This window comes from Lissotriton vulgaris, chromosome 2_2 (assembly GCF_964263255.1).
Source record: "Lissotriton vulgaris chromosome 2_2, aLisVul1.2, whole genome shotgun sequence".
Lineage (NCBI taxonomy): Eukaryota > Metazoa > Chordata > Amphibia > Caudata > Salamandridae > Lissotriton > Lissotriton vulgaris.
The window spans coordinates 317894950-317916728 of record NC_141688.1 but is presented as its reverse complement, the minus strand read 5'-3'; the positions used below and the strand labels follow the sequence as shown (position 1 = coordinate 317916728).

The following is a 21779-nucleotide window of genomic DNA, read 5'->3' as shown; positions in this document are numbered from 1 at the left end:
AGGAAAAGGTCATGATGCTGTCGCTGTGCCAATTTATTTTATTTATTTTGTTTCTTGTATAGCGCAGGAATTCGACCCCCGAAGGGGTATCTCTGCGCTTGTGTTCTTGCCTGAAACCAGAAAATAAATCAGGAAGATGCGGATTTAGACTGTCGGGAACAGGTATGTCTTTAGGGATTTCCTAAATGCTCCAAGGTTGGAATTTTGCCTGGGGCAGAGTGTTCCAGAGAGTGGGCCCCTATAGGACAGTGCTCAACCACCCTGCCTTTCCCTTTTGATCCACGGAACCTGAAGCAACGATTGGTTCCTGGAGCGTAAAGAGCGACATGGCTCATAGAGTTTAAATTTTTCCGTCAGATATTTGGGGCCAGTGCCAAACAGGCATTTATGGATTACGCTGCCGCACCATATTTTGAACTTAACCCGCTGGCGGATGGGCAGCCAGTGGAGTTTGTCCAAAAGAGGTCGTGACGGAGATCTAGCAGGGGCGCTGAGGACCAACCTAGCTGCCGAGTTCTGGGCTACCTGCAGCCTGCCCAGTTGTTCTTCATTACCAGAGATAAGGAGCCCATTGCAATAATCTAACCTGCTGATCACAAGCGTCTGAACCAATGTTTTCCTATGGCTCTCAGCCAGATACGAGAACACACGTCTCAGGCGCCCAATGACTCTAAGACAGGATCCTGTTACCTGATTTACATGATCTTTTAATAGTAATGACTGATCAAGCCGTACCCCTAGATTTTTTACTACTTGTTTGGGGCAGAGGTCAGGTCCTAGGTCCAAAGGAGAGGGGCCTCTCCGAACAGCATGACCTCCGTCTTGCCTACATTGCATTGTAGGCAATTGGAGGCCATCCAGTCGGCTACAGCTCTCATACCAGCAGCAAAGGCATGCTTAACCGCCGGTGCAAGGGTTTGGAAAGGAAACAAAAGCTGGGTGTCGTCAGCGTACTATATAGGCGTGAACCCATATTCTCTTACAATGTCAGCCAAGGGGGGCCACATACACATTAAATAATGTGGGGCTTAGACATGAGCCCTGTGGAACCCCCTTGGTGAGCTCCCTGGAGGTGGAATAATGGGAGCCCAATCGGACGCTTTGTGAGCGGCCCGAGGGGAAACTCTCCAGCCAGGACAGAGCAGATCCGCCTATCCCCACCCTTTTCAGACGACTGATTAAGATATCATGTGACACTGTGTCAAAGGCAGCGGACAAATCCAACAGCACCAGAATCATGAAGCCCCCTCTATCCTGTGCCATCGTGATGGTGTCGGTCACGGAGAGGAGGGCTGATTCGGTGCTGTGGTTAGGTCTGAACCGAGATTGTGAATGGTCCAGACCATCCGCTGCCGCGATGAAATTAGACAGATGTGTGTTCACATGCTTCTCAGTCATCTTACTGAGGTGGGGTAAAAGGGAAATCGGGCGGAGGTTAGAAAGATCTGACCATGGCAACGCTACGTTTGTCCGAATAGGGTTCACTATCGCTTTTTTTCCAGTCCCTAGGCACTCTCCCTTCCTTAATGGAGAGATTAATCACAGTTTGAATACCTGATGAGAGCAGATAGCCTAATGGAGGAACCATTTTAGCTGGCATAAGGTCTGTTGGGGACCCTGTCTTAATTTGACTGTAAAGGGAAATAGCATCAGTTAGGCTGACTTCCGGGAATGCAGTGAATAAAGTACTTTCGCACCTAAATGTCCTAAAGGGGAGGCTGTCAACATTACTCCTGTAGTTTGCGGCCTTAGTGATTTTTTCATATATTAGCTCAATTTTGTTCTCGAAAAATGCAGAAACATCATCACACAAGGTTTGAGAGAAGTCGTCGGGCCTTTCACAGGCCAGAGGCTTTACAAAAGATTGAAGGATCTTGTAAAGTTCTCTAGAAGAATTGCCAGCCTCAGCCAACTGCGAGGCAAGACAGTTCTTTCTGGGCAAATTTAAGTTTTTATGGTAGATAGCCAGAGCCTCCGAATACGACTTCCTACTCAGTATTGTGTGCGATTTCCTCCAAATTTTTTCAAGCTTTCTACACCCCTGCTTCTCCGCTCGCAACTCTTCAGTATACCATGCTTCCTGTTTAGATCTAAAATATTGTTTGTGAAGTTTTAAAGGTGCTAGTGAATCACCCGCCTCAAGCAGAGCCTTATTGAACTTGGTAAGGCCAGTCTCCACATCGGCATTCTCTGGAATAGAAGGTTCCTTCCAAACCTTTTGTAACCCATCTAGAGTCACTTTATGCCATTGTCTTCGCCAGACTGCAGAAAGAGACTTTTGGCGTGGTAAATGGAGGCCTAGAAGATCAAATTCAACCATAAAGTGGTCAGACCTGCTTATATGAGTTGGTGGTTGACATTTTATTTTGTGGCAATTGGAGAAAATTAGGTCCAAGGTGTGTCCACCAATATGTGTTGGCCACTATTCAGAATTTCAAGTCCTAATAAGGAAAGATCGGAAAGCAGGGATACTGTGTCCGGATGATTAGGGAGGTCTATATGAGTGTTAAAGTCTCCAAGTAGAATAAAGTCTTCCTTAGCTTTAAAGTGAGGAGCTGGTAATTCCATTAGGGAAAGCGAGAAGCCCGCACTCGACCCAGGGGGGCGATAGACTAATGCTGACTTCCAGTGGGTTTTCGAAGTGGAACTGATCTTAAAGATCATGACCTCCAGCTCAGGACAGCATCTCTGGTCAAGTAAGGAGACCTTCAAACCCTCTTTATATACCCAGCAATACCGCCACCGGTTTTGATGGGGCGATCTAATTTGAGAATCTTATATCCCATGGGAACCCCCGTTGCAATGGTAGGCACTGTATGGGGCTTCACCCAGGTCTCCGTAAGGAAACAAATGTCTGGTGTAACTGTGTTTATAAGGTCCCATAAGTCCTGATGGTGTTTGGGTAGAGAGCGAATGTTTAGAAGGAAACTCTTTAACCCAGTTTGTATCGGGTTTTCTCCAGTATTACTACAAGAAGGACTAGTAGTAAGGGAATCCTGAGGGCAACGTCCCTTAAGTGCTAAAGTGCAGCTACCAGTGTGAGGGAGGATAAGGGACACCTGATAGCGACAGATGATACAGGAAAAAGGGCCTTCAGGGTATGGCCAGGAGTCTCGCATACAGCCTAAAGGAAAGGAGGGTTGTAAGTCTTTCAATACCTGTGCTGAATAGCGGATGATATTGCTCCCAGAGAGGTCCTGGTTCCCAAGTGTAGAGCCCATGGCCCCTGGCCCCGTCAAGTCACGGACGGGCACAGACGGGCTTCTCTTCGGCTTGTCTTCGGCGCGTCCTTAGGCGCACACCTGCGCGCAATCGCTGCGCGCTCAGAGCGAAGACAGGGATAAATAGCCCTTTGTGAGGGAAGACTAGAGCGCTAACCGCTGATCCAAGCGGAAGTGACTGGCTCTTACCTGTCCGCCCTCTGCTCAATGGCTCTAATTGCCAAGTCGGACCAGGGCGGGCAGGCTGTATTATCGAGCACAGCCTTCCCTATGCAGAGATGGGCCCCTGTTATCCCCTAAGGCACCAGGAGTGCAACGGGGGAGGCGAGAAGGTCACCAACACTGTAGGTAGCAGTTCCAATAACAATATTGCAAATATTGCAAATATGGTGATAATTTTTAAAATACGTTTAAAATACGTTGCCTGGATTCAGGCAGCCAAACGCATCAATGCTTAGTTATTTCTGGCACTCAGGAACAGCTTGCTGGTGAAAAGCGGTTCGGGGAAACTCTGCCACTGTCCTCCCTACCGCAGTCAGCCGGCCGCTCTTTTCTGTCTAAATAGCCCTCTGTGAGGGAAGACTAGAGCGCTAACCGCTGATCCAAGCGGAAGTGACTGGCTCTTACCTGTCCGCCCTCCGCTCAACGGCTCTAATTGCCGAGTCGGACCAGGGCGGGCAGGCTGTATTATCGAGCACAGCCTTCCCTATGCAGAGATGGGCCCCTGTTATCCCTCTAAGGCAACAGGAGTGCAACGTGGGAGGCGAGAAGGTCACCAACACTGTAGGTAGCAGTTCCAATTAAAATATTGCAAATATGGCGATAATTTTTAAAATACATTTAAAATATGTTGCCTGGCATCAGGCAGCCCAACGCTTAGTTATTTCTGGCACTCAGGAACAGCTTGCTGGTGAAAAGCGGGTCGGGGAAACTCTGCCACTGTCCTCCCTACCGCAGTCAGCCGGCCGCTCTTTTCTGTCTAAATAGCCCTCTGTGAGGGAAGACTAGAGAGCTAACCGCTGATCCAAGCGGAAGTGACTGGCTCTTACCTGTCCGCCCTCCGCTCAACGGCTCTAATTGCCGAGTCGGACCAGGGCGGGCAGGCTGTATTATCGAGCACAGCCTTCCCTATGCAGAGATGGGCCCCTGTTATCCCTCTAAGGCAACAGGAGTGCAACGTGGGAGGCGAGAAGGTCACCAACACTGTAGGTAGCAGTTCCAATTATAATATTGCAAATATGGCGATAATTTTTAAAATACATTTAAAATATGTTGCCTGGCATCAGGCAGCCCAACGCTTAGTTATTTCTGGCACTCAGGAACAGCTTGCTGGTGAAAAGCGGGTCGGGGAAACTCTGCCACTGTCCTCCCTACCGCAGTCAGCCGGCCGCTCTTTTCTGTCTAAATAGCCCTCTGTGAGGGAAGACTAGAGCGCTAACCGCTGATCCAAGCGGAAGTGACTGGCTCTTACCTGTCCGCCCTCCGCTCAACGGCTCTAATTGCCGAGTCGGACCAGGGCGGGCAGGCTGTATTATCGAGCACAGCCTTCCCTATGCAGAGATGGGCCCCTGTTATCCCTCTAAGGCAACAGGAGTGCAACGTGGGAGGCGAGAAGGTCACCAACACTGTGGGTAGCAGTTCCAATTAAAATATTGCAAATATGGCGATAATTTTTAAAATACATTTAAAATATGTTGCCTGGCTTCAGGCAGCCCAACGCTTAGTTATTTCTGGCACTCAGGAACAGCTTGCTGGTGTAAAGCGGGTCGGGGAGACTCTGCCACCGTCCTCCCTACCGCCAAGGCTTGTTGACCTTCAGTGCTAGACATTGGTCGTCACTGCTGGATCTCTGATGCCTATTTCCATCTCCCAGTTCTTCCCTCCCATTTGACGTGGGCTGCGAGATGGGATCCAGTGTTATCACCTCACGGTCCCATTGTTTGCACGGGCCGCGACCCGCCATGTCTTTATGGCGGTGTTGGTGGTTGTGGCAGCTGCACTGCGATGGTCGGGAGTGGACACGTTTCAATACTGAGATGACTGGCCCGTGAAAGAGGAATCCCTGGTGCTGGTCACGGACTATCTCAAGCAGACAATTATTCGCATCCAAGACTCAAAGTCTCACCCCGAGCAATGCAGAGGCCAACATTTCATTGGCTCTGCACAGGGCACGACCTCCAGGATGGCCTTTTCTCTTCTTCAGAGGATCAGTGATGGGGATCATCCCAGTTGCGAGTAGAGGTCCATCTCGCAGGATCAGTGTGAGTGTGGATGAGACGCCTCTCATCAGAGGACCACGGGTGGGAGTTGTTCCTCGCAGCGATGGCGGTGATCTGATCCAGATTGGGATTTCCATCCATGGTTCTCTTTACCATGGCTCGAAGTAGGAAAAGCCCTTGGTTTTGTGCTGATTCAGCATTTCTAAAACTGCGAGAGGATTTTTTGGGTGGCAAAAGGTTTGTGAAAACTGCACCATGAAAAGGGCAGCTTAGTTTGCGTTCCTAATAATAACAACGGTGTCCTGGTTCTCAAGTTGTAAGCATCTTTGTGATGGGTATGCATGTTCTTATTTTTACTGTAATAGTTTCTGTATTCATCCATAGCATTTCCTGGCTTCCCCTGGAAAAACGAATGCATCGTACCGCTAACTACCCCAGGAACAGCTTTTGCTGGTTTTCCTTAGAAGAACTCATCTTTGCTTTCACTAATATTCCCACGTCTCACCTTAGTTATCGCTAGTGAGCCTTAGCCTGGCTTCCAGCGGTATAACTACCCCTACTACTGCTCTGCTCAATACAGCATCTCTTGTGCAACGCTCTAGTTAAGAACTGCTCTCCGACAGACATTGTCTCTACCACAACCCTGCTCTTTAGCAGAACATTGCTCCAACAGGACGAGTGGTCGCTCCCCAGTGTCTGGTATCGGTGTGCAGCGCTTCCTCGTTATTATTGCCTGCAATCTGCCTCGCCTGCCGCTTTTTGCTCTGCTTAATTTAACACCTTAGCTGCGTGTAAACATTTCTCCCCAGTGCTGCGCTGTCCATTAGAACTAGTGCTGAATGGACGTTCAATGGTCGTGCGCAGCACTGGGGAGGTAGCGCTGCTGACGACCATTGGCCGTCAGCAGCACTTAAGGGGTTAAATTTGCCGCTTTAGCTCTGTTTTCATTTTCATTATTATCTGCCAGTGTAACTTTGTCTGTGTTTACGCGTTATCCCCCAGCGCTCCGCTGCCATTTTGTTTGTTGTTGTGCTCATAGTGAACCCGCCCCGCCTCCCAGCTGAGCCGCCCTCCCACAGACTACTTCCAGCGCTCCATTACCTCTAAGCGCTGTGACTCGCTCTTAGCTCTCGAGCCGAGTGGTCGCTCCCCAGTGTCTGGTATCGTTGTGCAGCGCTTCCTCGTTATTATTGCCTGCAATCTGCCTCGCCTGCCGCTTTTTGCTCTGCTTAATTTAAATGCGCCGCTTTAGCTCTGTTTTCATTTTCATTATTATCTGCCAGTGTAACTTTGTCTGTGTTTACGCGTTATCCCCCAGCGCTCCGCTGCCATTTTGTTTGTTGTTGTGCTCATAGTGAACCCGCCCCGCCTCCCAGCTGAGCCGCCCTCGCCCCTCCCCCTCCACTATCCATATATGACAGCTGTTCCCGCGCGCAACGTTTACGCGCAGCGTTCGCGCCCAATTCGCGCCGAAGGTGCGCCAAAGGTAAGCCCGTCTACGCCCATCCGTGCCTGGACCGCGCCCAGCGCCAGAGCCCCTGATCCTCGTAAAGTCCATCCCTCCCGCATTACTTACGATGCCACCACCCTCCTTGCCCTCAACCCCGGCCGCTCCCTCAACTGCGTCCAAGCCGCTCCTGGACACACCCATGGACCCTTTTCCTGCTACTCCTGCAAGTTCGACGGCACCAAGAACAACTCCTCATCTACGAACTCCCAACAGATATCCGATCCCAACCACCTACAATGCATCCTGCTCAACACCCGCTCGGTCCACAGACACGCCATTGACCTCTGGAATCTACTCGACACCATCTCTCCGGACGTCGCCTTCCTAACAGAAACATGGATGAATGCCTCTTCAGCCCCAGACATCACCATTGGTTAGAGGCGGCAGACCCGAGAGCAGAGGACGGCCCGGGACCAGGGTTCGATTCCCGGCGCGGCAGGTTTCTGGACCAGGGTCAGCGGACTCGATAATTCTCTCGCCTCGGTGCCCACTCTGATCAGCGATCACACTCGGCAACTCTGGGCATTAGCTTGCCTCATCTTCACTAACGGCCCCACCAGACCGCCGGGGATGCCTGGTCTCACCCTGGAGATACCCATTAAGGGACCATCTCTCAGGGAAGCCAGGAAGGGTTTCGCAGCGGTCGAAGCGCCTTGGGACCCTCCGGGTAAGTAGTGCGCTATATAAATGCCTATACATTTACATTTACATACATTGCCATCCCGGAAGGCTATAAGATCATTCGCAAGGACCGTACCGGCCACACAGGAGGAGGCATCGCTATCGTCCATAAGAAATCCATCCGCATCTCAACCAGCTCAGACGTCAATCTCGCCAACTCTGAACACCTTCACTTCCAGATCCACATCGACCCCAAGACCACACTCAGAGGCACCCTCCTTTACAGGCCACCAGGACCCCGCGCACAATTTAGTGAAGACATCACCGACTTTATCACTCCACACGCGCTCCCCTCCGAGGACTACATCCTTCTGGGAGACCTCAACTTTCACCTTGAAAAGAACAACGACCGCAACACCACCACCCTTTTGGACAACCTCGCAAACCTCGGACTTAAACAACTTGTCACTACCCCCACCCACATCGCAGGTCACACACTCGACCCTATCTTCACCTCCAGCAAGCATGTTTCCTTCAGCCACACCACAGCTCTCCTTTGGACTGACCACAGCTGCGTTCACTTCACCTACAACAAGCCCACATCCAACAACCACCCCCAACCCACTCTGCAAAGAAACTGGAACAAAATCACCATCGACCAGATCTCCTCATCGCTTCTTCAAAAGCCCCCCGCCCACTCCTCAAACCCAGACCAAGCAGCCACCAACCTCACCCAATGGTTATCCAACAGCGCCGACATCCTAGCACCACTGAAAAAACGACAAATCAAACTAGGCAGTAAGAAGGCCTCCTGGTTCAACGATCACCTTAAGAAATCCAAGAAACTCTGTCGCTCCCTCGAGAAGGCCTGGAAAAAAGACCCAACCACCAGCACCAAGGACGCCTTCAAAAACGCCACCCGCATACACCACCAACTAATCCGAAATGCCAAGAAAACAGCCTTCAAGGACCGTCTAGATAACAACGCCCACAACAGCAAGGAATTATTCAACATCGTCAAGGAATTTACCAACCCCTCAGCCAACTCCAACGACATCACCCCCTCTCAAGCCCTCTGCGACTCCCTAGCCTCATTCTTCCACAACAAAATTGCAGACATCCACAACAGCTTCGACAACCAACCCGGAGACCAACCCACCCAATCCCCTGCAGGACCCCCACCCCCCCTGAACATCCTCAATGACTGGAAGCCAATCTCCACTGAGGACACCATCCGTCTGATGAACTCTATCCACTCAGGATCCCCCACTGACCCTTGCCCTCACCACATCTTTAACAAAGCAGACTCCATTATTGCACCGCACCTCCGAGACGTCATCAACTGCTCCCTCAACTCCGCAACCTTCCCGGAAAGCTGGAAACATGCCGAACTCAGCGCCCTCCTGAAGAAACCCACGGCTGACCCCACCGAACTCAAAAACTATCGCCCTATCTCACTCCTTCCTTTCCCGGCCAAAGTCATCGAGAAAGCTGTCAACAACCAGCTCGCCGCATTCCTCGAAACCAACAAATCCCTCGACTCCTCACAGTCTGGCTTCCGAGCCAAGCACAGCACCGAAACCGCCCTCATCGCAGCAACAGACGACATTCGAACTCTACTGGACAATGGAGACACAGTCGCCCTCATCCTCCTCGACCTCTCCGCAGCCTTCGACACAGTCTGCCATAGCACCCTTCTACAGCGCCTCAAAAACATCGGAATCCAAGGAAAAGCACTGGAATGGATCACCTCGTTCCTCTCCGGAAGAACCCAGAGAGTCCGCCTTCCACCATTCAAGTCAGAGGCTACTGAAGTCATCTGTGGCGTACCTCAAGGGTCCTCACTCAGTCCCACCCTCTTCAACGTGTACATGAGCCCCCTCGCGGCCATCGCACGCCAACATAACCTCAACATCATCTCCTACACCGACGACACTCAACTGATCCTATCACTCACCAGAGACCCTAACACGGCCAAAACCAACCTACACGAAGGAATGAAAGAAGTAGCCGAATGGATGAAGCACAGCCGTCTGAAACTGAACTCAGACAAAACAGAAGTCCTCATCTTAGGTACCTCCCCCTCCGCCTGGGACGACTCTTGGTGGCCAGAGGCCCTTGGAAAAGCACCCATCCCGACGGACCACGCACGGAACCTGGGCGTCATCCTGGATTCCTCACTCTCGATGAACAGACAAGTCAACGCCGTTTCTTCATCTTGCTTCAACATTCTTCGCATGCTCAAAAAAACATTTTGCTGGATCCCTACCGAAACTAGAAAAACAGTCACCCACGCTCTGGTCACGAGCCGACTGGACTACGGAAACACCCTCTACGCCGGCACCACCGCAAAACTCCAGAAAAAACTACAACTCATCCAGAACGCCTCAGCCAGGCTCATATTAGACATCCCGCGTAAAGAACACATCTCTGATCACCTGAAAAACCTCCACTGGCTCCCCGTCAACAAGAGGATCACCTTCCGGCTCCTAACCCACGCACACAAAGCACTCTACGAAATCGGACCCGAATGCCTCAACACACGACTATCCTTCTACACCCCCTCCCGCCAGCTACGATCCTCCAACCAAGCCCTTGCCACTGTACCTCGCATCAACAAAACCACCATGGGAGGTAGATCCTTCTCCTACCTAGCAGCTAAAACTTGGAACTCACTTCCCACTCACCTCCGGCTTACCCAGAACCACCTAGCATTCAGAAAGCAACTCAAAACATGGATATTCGACAAGTAACTCCCTACCCTTCTTCAAGCGCCTTGAGACCCTCGGGGTATGTAGCGCGCTATACAAATCTTTTGACTTGACTTGACTTGACTGTACACATATGTAAGCACGTTGTTGCTTCAGCCATGTTGAAACAGAAGCTACCTATTGCACTCAGCAGGAGTTGAATCCCTCAAACACTGTCTGTCCATTCCAAGATGGCTGCCCCGTTGTCACATCAAGGATGTCAAGGGGTTGCATGAGGGTTTCCAACACTTCCACCTGACACGACATGTAGGGCCGGTGTTTATACTCTCTCTTGCGTACATCCTTTCCTGGCATGCCAGATTGTGGACCTCAGCATGTGCGCCGCCCTCCTTCAGCGAGCATGGACAGACCACGGACAGGAGGGAGATGGGCCTTGGTGGGGGGTGGCTTGAGTGGTGAAGGAGTCTGCCGTCTCTTATGAGACTCTTCTTCTTCTTCACCAGATTCATTCTAAGTCCCTGATTGCCTTTGTATTCCTGACTCCAGCATTCTTGCCCTCCTCGTGGCAAGAATGCTGCTCTGGTCATGCAAGGACCCAGGTGCATGCGTGTTAAGGATCTTTGAGAGTGCCCTTTGTGCGGTGGCAAACCCCGCTCCCCTGTCTAGTAGGACCTCCTAGGTTCAGCCTTTCTCCGGTGTCTCGATTCAGTTCGGTCGGAGTCACAGCAGGCCATGCTACGGGGGGCTCGCATGGACGCAGCACTAAGACCCTCTGGCCCACAGTGAGGACAGAGCCTTGCAGATCACGACCTCCTCCAGCAGGTGGCGGTAAATGTATCAGTAAGCACGCGGCAATGCAGGTGTGGGTGCAGCTTCAAGGAGCGTACGTACTCGGGGACACCCCCAGGATGGGGGCCTGGTGGCTCCACTGGGGAAGCCACCCCTGAGCCCAGATTCTTCCTGCTACAAGAACCTTTAGTCCTGGTAAAGCTGGAAACAGGTGCTGCAGCGCCTCCCGCTGGTGACTGAGGGAACGGACCCACTGGGAGCTCCAGCTTTGAAATCCATGTTTGTTTACATCATTTGTTGGGGTACCACTGTTCCTCGGGGTAGCGGCTGGAGAAAGAGGCACCTTCAATAAATACATAAATAAATGTATTGGCATTTATATAGCGCACTACCTACCCGTAGGGTCCCAAGGCGCTTCGACCGCTGCGAAACCCTTCCTGGCTTCCCTGAGAGATGGTCCCTTAATGGGTATCTCCAGGGTGACACCAGGCATCCCCGGCGGTCTGGTGGGGCCGTTAGTGAAGATGTGGCAAGCTAATGCCCAGAGTTGCCGAGTGTGATCGCTGATCAGAGTGGGCACCGAGGCGAGAGAATTATCGAGTCCGCTGACCCTGGTCCAGAAACCTGCCGCGCCGGGAATCGAACCCTGGTCCCGGGCCGTCCTCTGCTCTCGGGTCTGCCGCCTCTAACCAGTGAGCCACACTACTTCACAAATAAATAAATGTCCTTGTGTAGGTGAAGCCGCTGCGTCAAGTGGTGGTTGATGGCAGAGAATCATTCAAACATTCATTCGGTCTGGAGCCTTCTGTTGCAGTTGCCCTGGGCCGACGAGAATCAAGTTGAGGAGTCCATATAGACTGGCATGGCTGGTTCTTCGCGTCTGCTAAGTTTTCGTACTGTTAAGCATTATAGACAGAGGCCTCCATCCATGCAGCAGCCTGTATTAGCAAAGAGTCAATCACTTTTGGGGGGCCTGCAGGGGAATTTTTCATGGGGTAAACCAAACAAAACCGAGCAGCTCAGACCTTGGGTCAGGCCTGTGGGTCCGGGCAAGACGCTCCAACCCCCATCTCTAAGCACGTGACCCAGAGGAGGCAGGTTCGAGGCACTCTTTGAAGAGTGGAAAGGACTGACCTCAGAAAGGTGGGTCACGCAGCGGGTAAAAAGGGGGGACAGCCTTCCATTCATGAGTTTGCCATCAAGCTGCCCATCGCTGTCCAACCCACGATCAAGGGGACACCGAGACACGCTAGTAAGGGTGGTTTACAGATGTTTCTGAGGCAGGGTTGTGGACCAGGTCCCCTGAACAGAATGCAGTATGGAGATTTACATCAAAGGCTTCCTTCTTCCAAAAATGTAGACAAGAATCTAGAGGCACATTTTAAATGTCAGCCCGCACAAGAGGTACTTGGACAAGCCAAGTCCAGGGTGGTCTCTCTGCCACTTACTTTAGTGGGATTAAAAAAAATGACTCCATGGTGCCCCTAAATATTCCCCCGTCAACTGCACAACAAATGGGACGACTCACCCGCTTCACCAGTCCCGAAGGACTTCTCATCGAAGAAGGTCTGATGCGTTTTGACCACCGTCCGTCCACCGAGGGTAGAGATATCCTCTTCTTCCAGCGGGACATCTGCAGAAAAAGACAATTATGCTGTTATTAACAGTGTTAAAATCTTATTCATTAACCCATTCAGTGCATGAATTGTCAACAAAAGCCAAGTGTATCATCATCCCATTCCCTGACAGTTTCATCACTTTACTTTGGTTACTGTGGCAGGACCTATGTCTTTCTGTGTGAATTGCTCTCCATACTATAAAATACCAGTTAGTCGACCTGCTGGTGTAAATGTAAGTCCCACCCAGCCCAAGAGCCCTCTGGGGAGTGAGTCTCTGGGATGGATGGTGGGTCCTTGTGCTTGTTCTAGGATCCTGGACAGCACAGTTCACAGTTTGATGTCCCGTCTCTTGGCTGTCTGGTTGATCTCACCCCCTTTTGATCCCTACCCTTATCAGTTCCCTAATGCATTGCTACCAAATGTTGCCATGTCCTAGGAGGCACCTTGAATTAGTCAAAATCTTTTAAATCACAGTCCCCATTTCCTAGGATCTTTGAGTAACTGCTGCAAGCTCCAGAGTACAGCATGCTTCTCTTCATCCCAGCCCATGCACAGGGAGCTCAGAAGAAACCAGTGCCCATCAGATCTAAGCTCAAGAATGCCCCAACAGCTTAGACATTTTAGAGGTGCACTATTTTTGCCCTTGAGAATGATACTCATGGCTGAAGGGCATCACTGAGACACGAGTATGTGTGCCAAGTTCTTTGTGGATGACGTTCTCAAATACGCATTAGTTGTTACTTGGTAGGGGCCTTAAAACAGTGCCCAACATTATCAACCAATAAAACAATAAAAATGGCTGCTGCAAGGTTTGGAATTCCTCAAAGATGTATATCCTAATATTTAACCCAGCCAATAGGCCTTGACCCTGTGGCTCTGGAAGATATTATTATTAGTTCATGCAAACAAACAGGAGCTGGAGTTAGGAGGCATAATAGGGAAGATGATACCCAAATCCCAATTGTCACCAATGGTGATGACATAGAAGTTCAAGCAGTAATAATAGGAATATGTGTTGATATGCAACTCCTTAAAAAAGCCCTTATGCACGAGTACTCCAACATACTAACTCTTAATCCTATTCTAGCCAGCCCCAGTAGGGCCCACAGATTGTTGAATCTTGATGAGGTTGGAAAGAGATGAGGCTCCATAAGGACTTAAGAGACATCACAACATTCTCTGCAGACATGGTTCTCCAGATATAAACCAATCTTCCCTTTAGAGCCGGCAGGTTTGTAATGTGAATTTTGTGCTGACCCTCGATGGTGGGGTTGTGTGCCTGATTCATGTGCCCCCTCCACTGGATTAACGTGTAATCCTTGACTCTTTGCCTGTAGACTGTGTTCCATCCTGGCTAGCTGGCTACACCTGTGTTCAGTACAACTGTCTGGAGCGTCTGTTAATCTAGTCCTTTCTCAGAAGTCCAAGCTTCCCCATCATTGTGTTTGCCCTTTTCCTCTGTAGTTCTTTACGCCTGGCCCAACCCTTCATATACGACAAGCTCTACTGCCTGAGTTTATTTGTCACAGGATTGTTGCTGTTGTTTAAGTTCTAAGTGTTCCCAGCTGGGACCTTTGTCCAGTTTTGTAATGTTTGATCTGGTCTTGTTTTCTCAACACTGTTTGCTTTCCTTGTGCGTCATCTGAGTGTGTTTGCTCTTCTGTGCACTTCTGTTTTTCTCTCGTTCACATGTGACATAAGCCGTGCAGGGTGGCCTGTGCGCACAGCGGTTGTTTGTTGTGATGGTGTTGTTTCTCCTTGAGCAGATATTCACACAGAGACTGATCTAGTAGTCACACTGACATGGCTCACACATACCTCGTGGCCCCGGTGGAACACCAGACAACCATCAAACATGGCAGAGGGCTGCATCGAGTGTACAAGTGTGAACAGGAGGTGGGGAAGGGTACAGGAAGGGAATGTGAAAGGAAAGGTGAAATGACAGATGAAAGGGTGAAAGAATGACTGGATGGAAGTGTGGCAGGATTGAGGGAAGGTTGAAAGGATGAATGGAAGCATGAGTGAATGGACAGATGGAAAAGAGTGAATGAACGGATGTTTAAAAGACATGGATACATGATTATATTAATGGGTGGATTGGTGAAAAGATGGATGGGAGGGTGGATGGATGATGAGTGGATAGATGGATGGATGATGGGTGGATAGATGGATGATGGATGATGGGTGGATAGCTGGATGGTGGGTGGATAGATGCATGGATGATGAGTGGATAGATAGATGGATGGATGATGGGTGAATAGATGGATGGATGGATAGAAGGGCCGAAGGATGGGTAGATGGAAGGAGAGTGAAAGGAACTCTTCTAAGGAGAGTTGCCTTTCATCGAGTTGAACGCTGGCTTTGGTTAGATTTGTTTCGGTCTTAGTTCAATTTTCTGACCACTCCCTGGCTCACAGGCATCAACTTACCCTCATTCTAGTCAGATTGTGACGGGCAAGCGTACTGCCCGGGGTACTGGAAATGAAGAGTGGGGGCCCGATTCACAGAACTAACTTAAGACAAAATCCTAAACTTACTACCATTTTGGTATTCACAGAAGGCACTTACTCATCAATGAGTAAGTGCCTTCTGTGAATACCAAAATGAGTAAGTGCCTTCTGTGAATATCAAAATGGTAGTAAGTTTAGAATGTTGTCTTAAGTTAGTTGGGTGAATTGGGCCCTTAATACTTATGTGGGCCCTTAATACTTATGTGGGCCCCTAACCAGCTTGGCACAGTATCACTTCGCTCTGCTCTACTCTATGCATTGCTGGAACCTTCCACCTCATGGGGTGCGCCGTGCGTCTCCCGGGTCACAAAGAGACCTCTGCAGTCCTTTGAGTGGGTTACATGGGTCATAGACCCCACGCCGCGCTGTCCGCCCCGCTGTTGGTCCCTTTCCACAAACAAACCCCTTCTTGCCTTTAAAAGCCATCACTATCAGTCATTTCGCAGTAAGAGTTTACTCGGTAGTAACATCACAATGAGGACCCCAAACAGCTTGCCCATATTTGCTTTGTCACGGGACCCCACTGGTGTTGGCACAGTGCCACGTGTGACGTCATGATGCCCACTCAGAAATCAATGCACGGACTCCAACCGGAGGGCCCGGTGGACACAGGACCTACTGCAAGGCGGGAAGGGGCAGACTTGAAAAGTGAAGAAGGGAAACCGCAGAAATAGGTTCAAACTTCCAGCTGAAAGGTCTCACAGGGGAGCTGTTGCCTGGCCTTTACTAGGGCAGGGGCAGTGTGAAGGCCTGAGCCCTGGCACCCCGGACTCACCTGGCCCTGGAAAAGTACCTTCACCATCTCTGTGGAGGTCCAGGCACCGCTGTGAATCGCTGGACAAGGCAAGCCTTAACCATCTCCGCGTGGAGGTCCAGGCACCGCTGTGCATCGCTGGACAAGGCAAGCCTTAACCATCTCCGTGTGGAGTCCCGGCACCGCTGTCCATCACTGGACAAGGCAAGCCTTAACCATCACCGTGTTAAGGTCCAGGCATCGTTCATCACTGGACAAGGCAAGCCTTAACCATCTCCGTGTGGAGGTCCAGGCACTGCTGTTCATCACTGGACAAGGCTAGCCTTAACCATCTCCGTGTGGAGGTCCGGGCATCGTTCATCACTGGACAAAGCAAGCCTTAACCATCTCCGTGTGGAGGTCCAGGCACCGCTGTTCATCACTGGACAAGGCAAGCCTTAACCATCTCCATGTGAAGGTCCAGGCACCGCTGTCCATCTCTGGACAAGGCAAGCCTTAACCATCTCCGTGTGGAGGTCCGGGCATCGTTCATCACTGGACAAGGCAAGCCTTAACCATCTCCGTGTGGAGGTCCAGGCACCGCTGTCCATCACCGGACAAGGCAAGCTTTAACCATCTCCGTGTGGAGGTCCAGGCACTGCTGTTCATCACTGCACAAGGCAAGCCTTAACTATCTCCGTGTGGAGGTCCAGGCACCGCTGTTCCTCACTGGACAAGGCAAGCCTTAACTATCTCTGTTAGAGGTCCAGGCACTGCTGTCCATCACTGGACAAGACAAGCCTTAACCATCTCCCTGTGGTGGTCCAGGCACCGCTGTCCATCACTGGACAAAGCAAGCCTTAACCATCTCCGTGTGGAGGTCAGGGCATCGTTCATCACTGGACAAGGCAAGCCTTAACCATCTCCGTGTGGAGGTCCAGGCACCGCTGTTCATCACTGGACAAGGCAAGCCTTTACTATCTCTGTTAGAGGTCCAGGCACCGCTGTCCATCACTGGACAAGACAAGCCTTAACCATCTCCCTGTGGAGGTCCAGGCACCGCTGTCCATCACTGGACAAGGCAAGCCTTAACTATCGTTAACTTTCTCAACTGAGCGTTCCACTTTTTCAGTACTACTCACCATTAGCTACAAGCACGCCCTGTATTTTCCAGCCAAGGATGTGCATGCTTTATATGTGTTCATTTCGCAATGAAGATCTGTATAAATTCCATATACATTTACAATAACTGAGCCCTGAAACCTCCTTCCCCCTTTTCCCCCCCCCCTTTTTATTTGCAATAGAGTAGAAACTAGATTTACTCCACACAAGGATAATTTTCCCCACTATGTAAATGAACACCAGACAATATTGCAGTTGTTCGCACTAACATGAAATTCTTTTTCAGAACTTGAAGACTTGATCCTACTTTGAAAAAACTTTATATGAAAACCGATACTGCACAAATTGTGTGAGTATTTATACTTGTTTGTAAGTCCTGACGAAAGCTCCACAGACCCCTAGGCCTAAGGAGCTGAAACATGTCGACGAACCCACAATAATTATATACTTACAGACCTAGTGACTCGGTCTGTTTCAAGTACAACACTATTTTAATTCATTGGGAATTCACCCCTTATTAAACCCTCGGGGTCCTTTTCCCATTTTTAACATTATTTTGCACTTTTGTTTTTGCACGTTGTAAGTGGGGAAACCCTCAATCTCTGGACACTGCACTTGACAACCAGAGGTGCCTCTGGAAGAGGCTGACAGCCAACACACTGAAGAAAACCCAATGATAACTGCCATAACTACAATGCGGGGCGGATGAAACATATATACCGCACTCCGATTAACATTGAGTTTTTGAGGGTACTCTTCTTCCTTGAACCCAAGGTTGAAAAGTGTAACAAGTGTCCTTTTTCACCTTTTTGATAAACCTGAAGCCTTAACCATCTCCGTGTGGAGGTCCAGGCACCGCTGTTCATCACTGGACAAGGCAAGCCTTAACCATCTCCGTGTGGAGTCCCGGCACCGCTGTCCATCACTGGACAAGTCAAGCCTTAACAATCTCCGTGTGGAGGTCCGGGCATCGTTCATCACTGTACAAGGCAAGCCTTAACCATCTCCGTGTGGAGATCCAGGCACCGCTGTCCATCACTGGACAAGGCAAGCCTTAACCATCTCCGTGTGGAGGTCCGGGCATCGTTCATCACTGTACAAGGCAAGCCTTAACCATCTCCGTGCGGAGGTCCCCGCTGTCCATCACTGGACAAGGCAAGCCTTAACCATCTCCGTGTGGAGGTCCAGGCACCGCTGTCCATCACTGGACAAGGCAAGCCTTAACCATCTCCGTGTGGAGGTCCAGGCACCGCTGTCCATCACCGGACAAGGCAAGCTTTAACCATCTCCGTGTGGAGGTCCAGGCACTGCTGTTCATCACTGCACAAGGCAAGCCTTAACTATCTCCGTGTGGAGGTCCAGGCACCGCTGTTCCTCACTGGACAAGGCAAGCCTTAACTATCTCTGTTAGAGGTCCAGGCACTGCTGTCCATCACTGGACAAGACAAGCCTTAACCATCTCCCTGTGGTGGTCCAGGCACCGCTGTCCATCACTGGACAAAGCAAGCCTTAACCATCTCCGTGTGGAGGTCAGGGCATCGTTCATTACTGGACAAGGCAAGCCTTAACCATCTCCGTGTGGAGGTCCAGGCACCGCTGTTCATCACTGGACAAGGCAAGCCTTTACTATCTCTGTTAGAGGTCCAGGCACCGCTGTCCATCACTGGACAAGACAAGCCTTAACCATCTCCCTGTGGAGGTCCAGGCACCGCTGTCCATCACTGGACAAGGCAAGCCTTAACTATTGTTAACTTTCTCAACTGAGCGTTCCACTTTTTCAGTACTACTCACCATTAGCTACAAGCACGCCCTGTATTTTCCAGCCAAGGATGTGCATGCTTTATATGTGTTCATTTCGCAATGAAGATCTGTATAAATTCCATATACATTTACAATAACTGAGCCCTGAAACCTCCTTCCCCCCTTTCCCCCCCCTTTTTATTTGCAATAGAGTAGAAACTAGATTTACTCCACACAAGGATAATTTTCCCCACTATGTAAATGAACACCAGACAATACTGCAGTTGTTCGCACTAACATGAAATTCTTTTTCAGAACTTGAAGACTTGATCCTACTTTGAAAAAACTTTATATGAAAACCGATACTGCACAAATTGTGTGAGTATTTATACTTGTTTGTAAGTCCTGACGAAAGCTCCACAGACCCCTAGGCCTAAGGAGCTGAAACATGTCGACGAACCCACAATAATTATATACTTACAGACCTAGTGACTCGGTCTGTTTCAAGTACAACACTATTTTAATTCATTGGGAATTCACCCCTTATTAAACCCTCGGGGTCCTTTTCCCATTTTTTACATTATTTTGCACTTTTGTTGTTGCACGTTGTAAGTGGGGAAACCCTCAATCTCTGGACACTGCACTTGACAACCAGAGGTGCCTCTGGAAGAGGCTGACAGCCAACACACTGAAGAAAACCCAATGATAACTGCCATAACTACAATGCGGGGCGGATGAAACATATATACCGCACTCCGATTAACATTGAGTTTTTGAGGGTACTCTTCTTCCTTGAACCCAAGGTTGAAAAGTGTAACAAGTGTCCTTTTTCACCTTTTTGATAAACCTGAAGCCTTAACCATCTCCGTGTGGAGGTCCAGGCACCGCTGTTCATCACTGGACAAGGCAAGCCTTAACCATCTCCGTGTGGAGTCCCGGCACCGCTGTCCATCACTGGACAAGTCAAGCCTTAACAATCTCCGTGTCGAGGTCCGGGCATCGTTCATCACTGTACAAGGCAAGCCTTAACCATCTCCGTGTGGAGATCCAGGCACCGCTGTCCATCACTGGACAAGGCAAGCCTTAACCATCTCCGTGTGGAGGTCCGGGCATCGTTCATCACTGTACAAGGCAAGCCTTAACCATCTCCGTGCGGAGGTCCCCGCTGTCCATCACTGGACAAGGCAAGCCTTAACCATCTCCGTGTGGAGGTCCAGGCACCGCTGTCCATCACTGGACAAGGCAAGCCTTAACCATCTCCGTGTGGAGGTCCAGGCACCGCTGTCCATCACTGGACAAGGCAAGCCTTAACCATCTCCGTGTGGAGGTCCGGGCACCGTTGTTAATCACTGGACAAGGCAAGCCTTAACCATCTCCGTGTGGAGTCCCGGCACCGCTGTCCATCACTGGACAAGGCAAGCCTTAACCATCTCCGTGTGGAGTCCCGGCACCGCTGTCCATCACTGGACAAGGCAAGCCTTAACCATCTCCGTGTGGAGTCCCGGCACCGCTGTCCATCACTGGACAAGGCAAGCCTTAACCATCTCTGTGTGGAGGTCCGGGCACCGCTGTCCATCACTGGACAAGGCAAGCCTTAACCATCTCCGTGTGGAGTCCCGGCACCGCTGTCCATCACTGGACAAGTCAAGCCTTAACCATCTCCCTGTGGATGTCCAGGCACTGCTGTCCATCACTGGACAAGTCAAGCCTTAACCATCTCTGTGTGGAGGTCCAGGCACCGCTGTCCATCACTGAACAAGGCAAACCTTAACCATCTCCTTGTGGAGGTCCAGGCACGTTTGTTCATCAGGAAGGCCGGGAGTAAGGGACCTGACAGGGTGCCTTCCAAGCTTGTGAAAACCTGGGCCCATCAGCCTGGACACATGCGTTCCTCAGATGAAACACACATGTTCCCATGTTGGCCTTGGTTACGCTGTTGTTTGATCTATATGTGTCTTCTCTCTGATCATTTGTAAAGTGCTCTGATACCCTCATGAGTCATGTTTGCGCTGTATAAAACGTTTAAATACGTAAATAAAATATATATGAACCTTTTCCTCTGTTGGAAAACCAGATGGGGTTAGATGCAGTTTCAGCAGCATTGGGCATTCACAAAGCCAGGTGGTTGGCTTTAATACATTTACAGGAATGAGGACCACACAAGAAACATCCTCTCCTGGTAGCCCCATGACCCCCGCACAGACTTGTCTTGGCCAGCACCTGACCCAGACAGAAGCCGGGAACTCAGGAACACCCGGCGGGTCTAGCAACCCACCGGATTCAGACTTATTTCAGTTTAAGCATCTAACTTTCTCTTACCCTAGACGATCACAGCCAATCAACAAATAACTATGGTGACTTAATCTGACTCATAATAAAAGGGTACATAATGTTAACCAGAATGTTTACTCCAAACACTTTACTCAGTTGCCCATGTCTATCTCATATATTCAGACATATCCTTTCACTTCCATTTCTGTATAGGTGTTTTCAACTTGATAATGTTCACTTTCAAAAGGCTGTGTGTCTTAACAAAGGCCAGAATCTGAAACTTCACCGGCCGAAACATGTCAACATTACACTTTTTGACATTGTGTAGCTCAGCATCTTAATTTGGTTCAACACGTGGAAACTATTAACAGTTTTGAGAGCAGGCACTAGAAAATTACCCTTTCACTATAACTTTGACTTATGTGAGTTAATACACCACTTTCTGCCAGCACAGTTTATGTAAATGTATCTTCTACTCACAGCTGGGTGCCCAAATCGCCAATACAAGTTATTTTCCCCATTCCAACATGCTCAGTAATCCTACACTACGGACCCAAATACCTCAACGACAGAATTACCTTCCACGTACCCAAAAGAAACCTCCGATCCTCCAGCCTCGTACGGGCCAAAACCCAGCGCATCCACAGAGCCAGAGCAGGCGGAAGATCCTTCTCTCACATCACAGTCAAGACCTGGAACGAGCTACCGGCAGA

The 21779-nt window shown here is 50.1% G+C and overlaps 1 protein-coding gene across 1 annotated transcript in view; it reads right to left on the bottom strand.

Moving 5' to 3' along the window:
• F2 (coagulation factor II, thrombin) overlaps positions 1 to 21779 on the bottom strand; it is a 270935-nt gene that overhangs the window by 119806 nt on the left and 129350 nt on the right. Inside the window, exon 8 of the mRNA XM_086959673.1 lies at positions 12600 to 12704. Within this exon, the coding sequence (XP_086815799.1) occupies positions 12600 to 12704 (105 nt within the window). The remainder of the gene's footprint in view (positions 1 to 12599; positions 12705 to 21779) is intronic.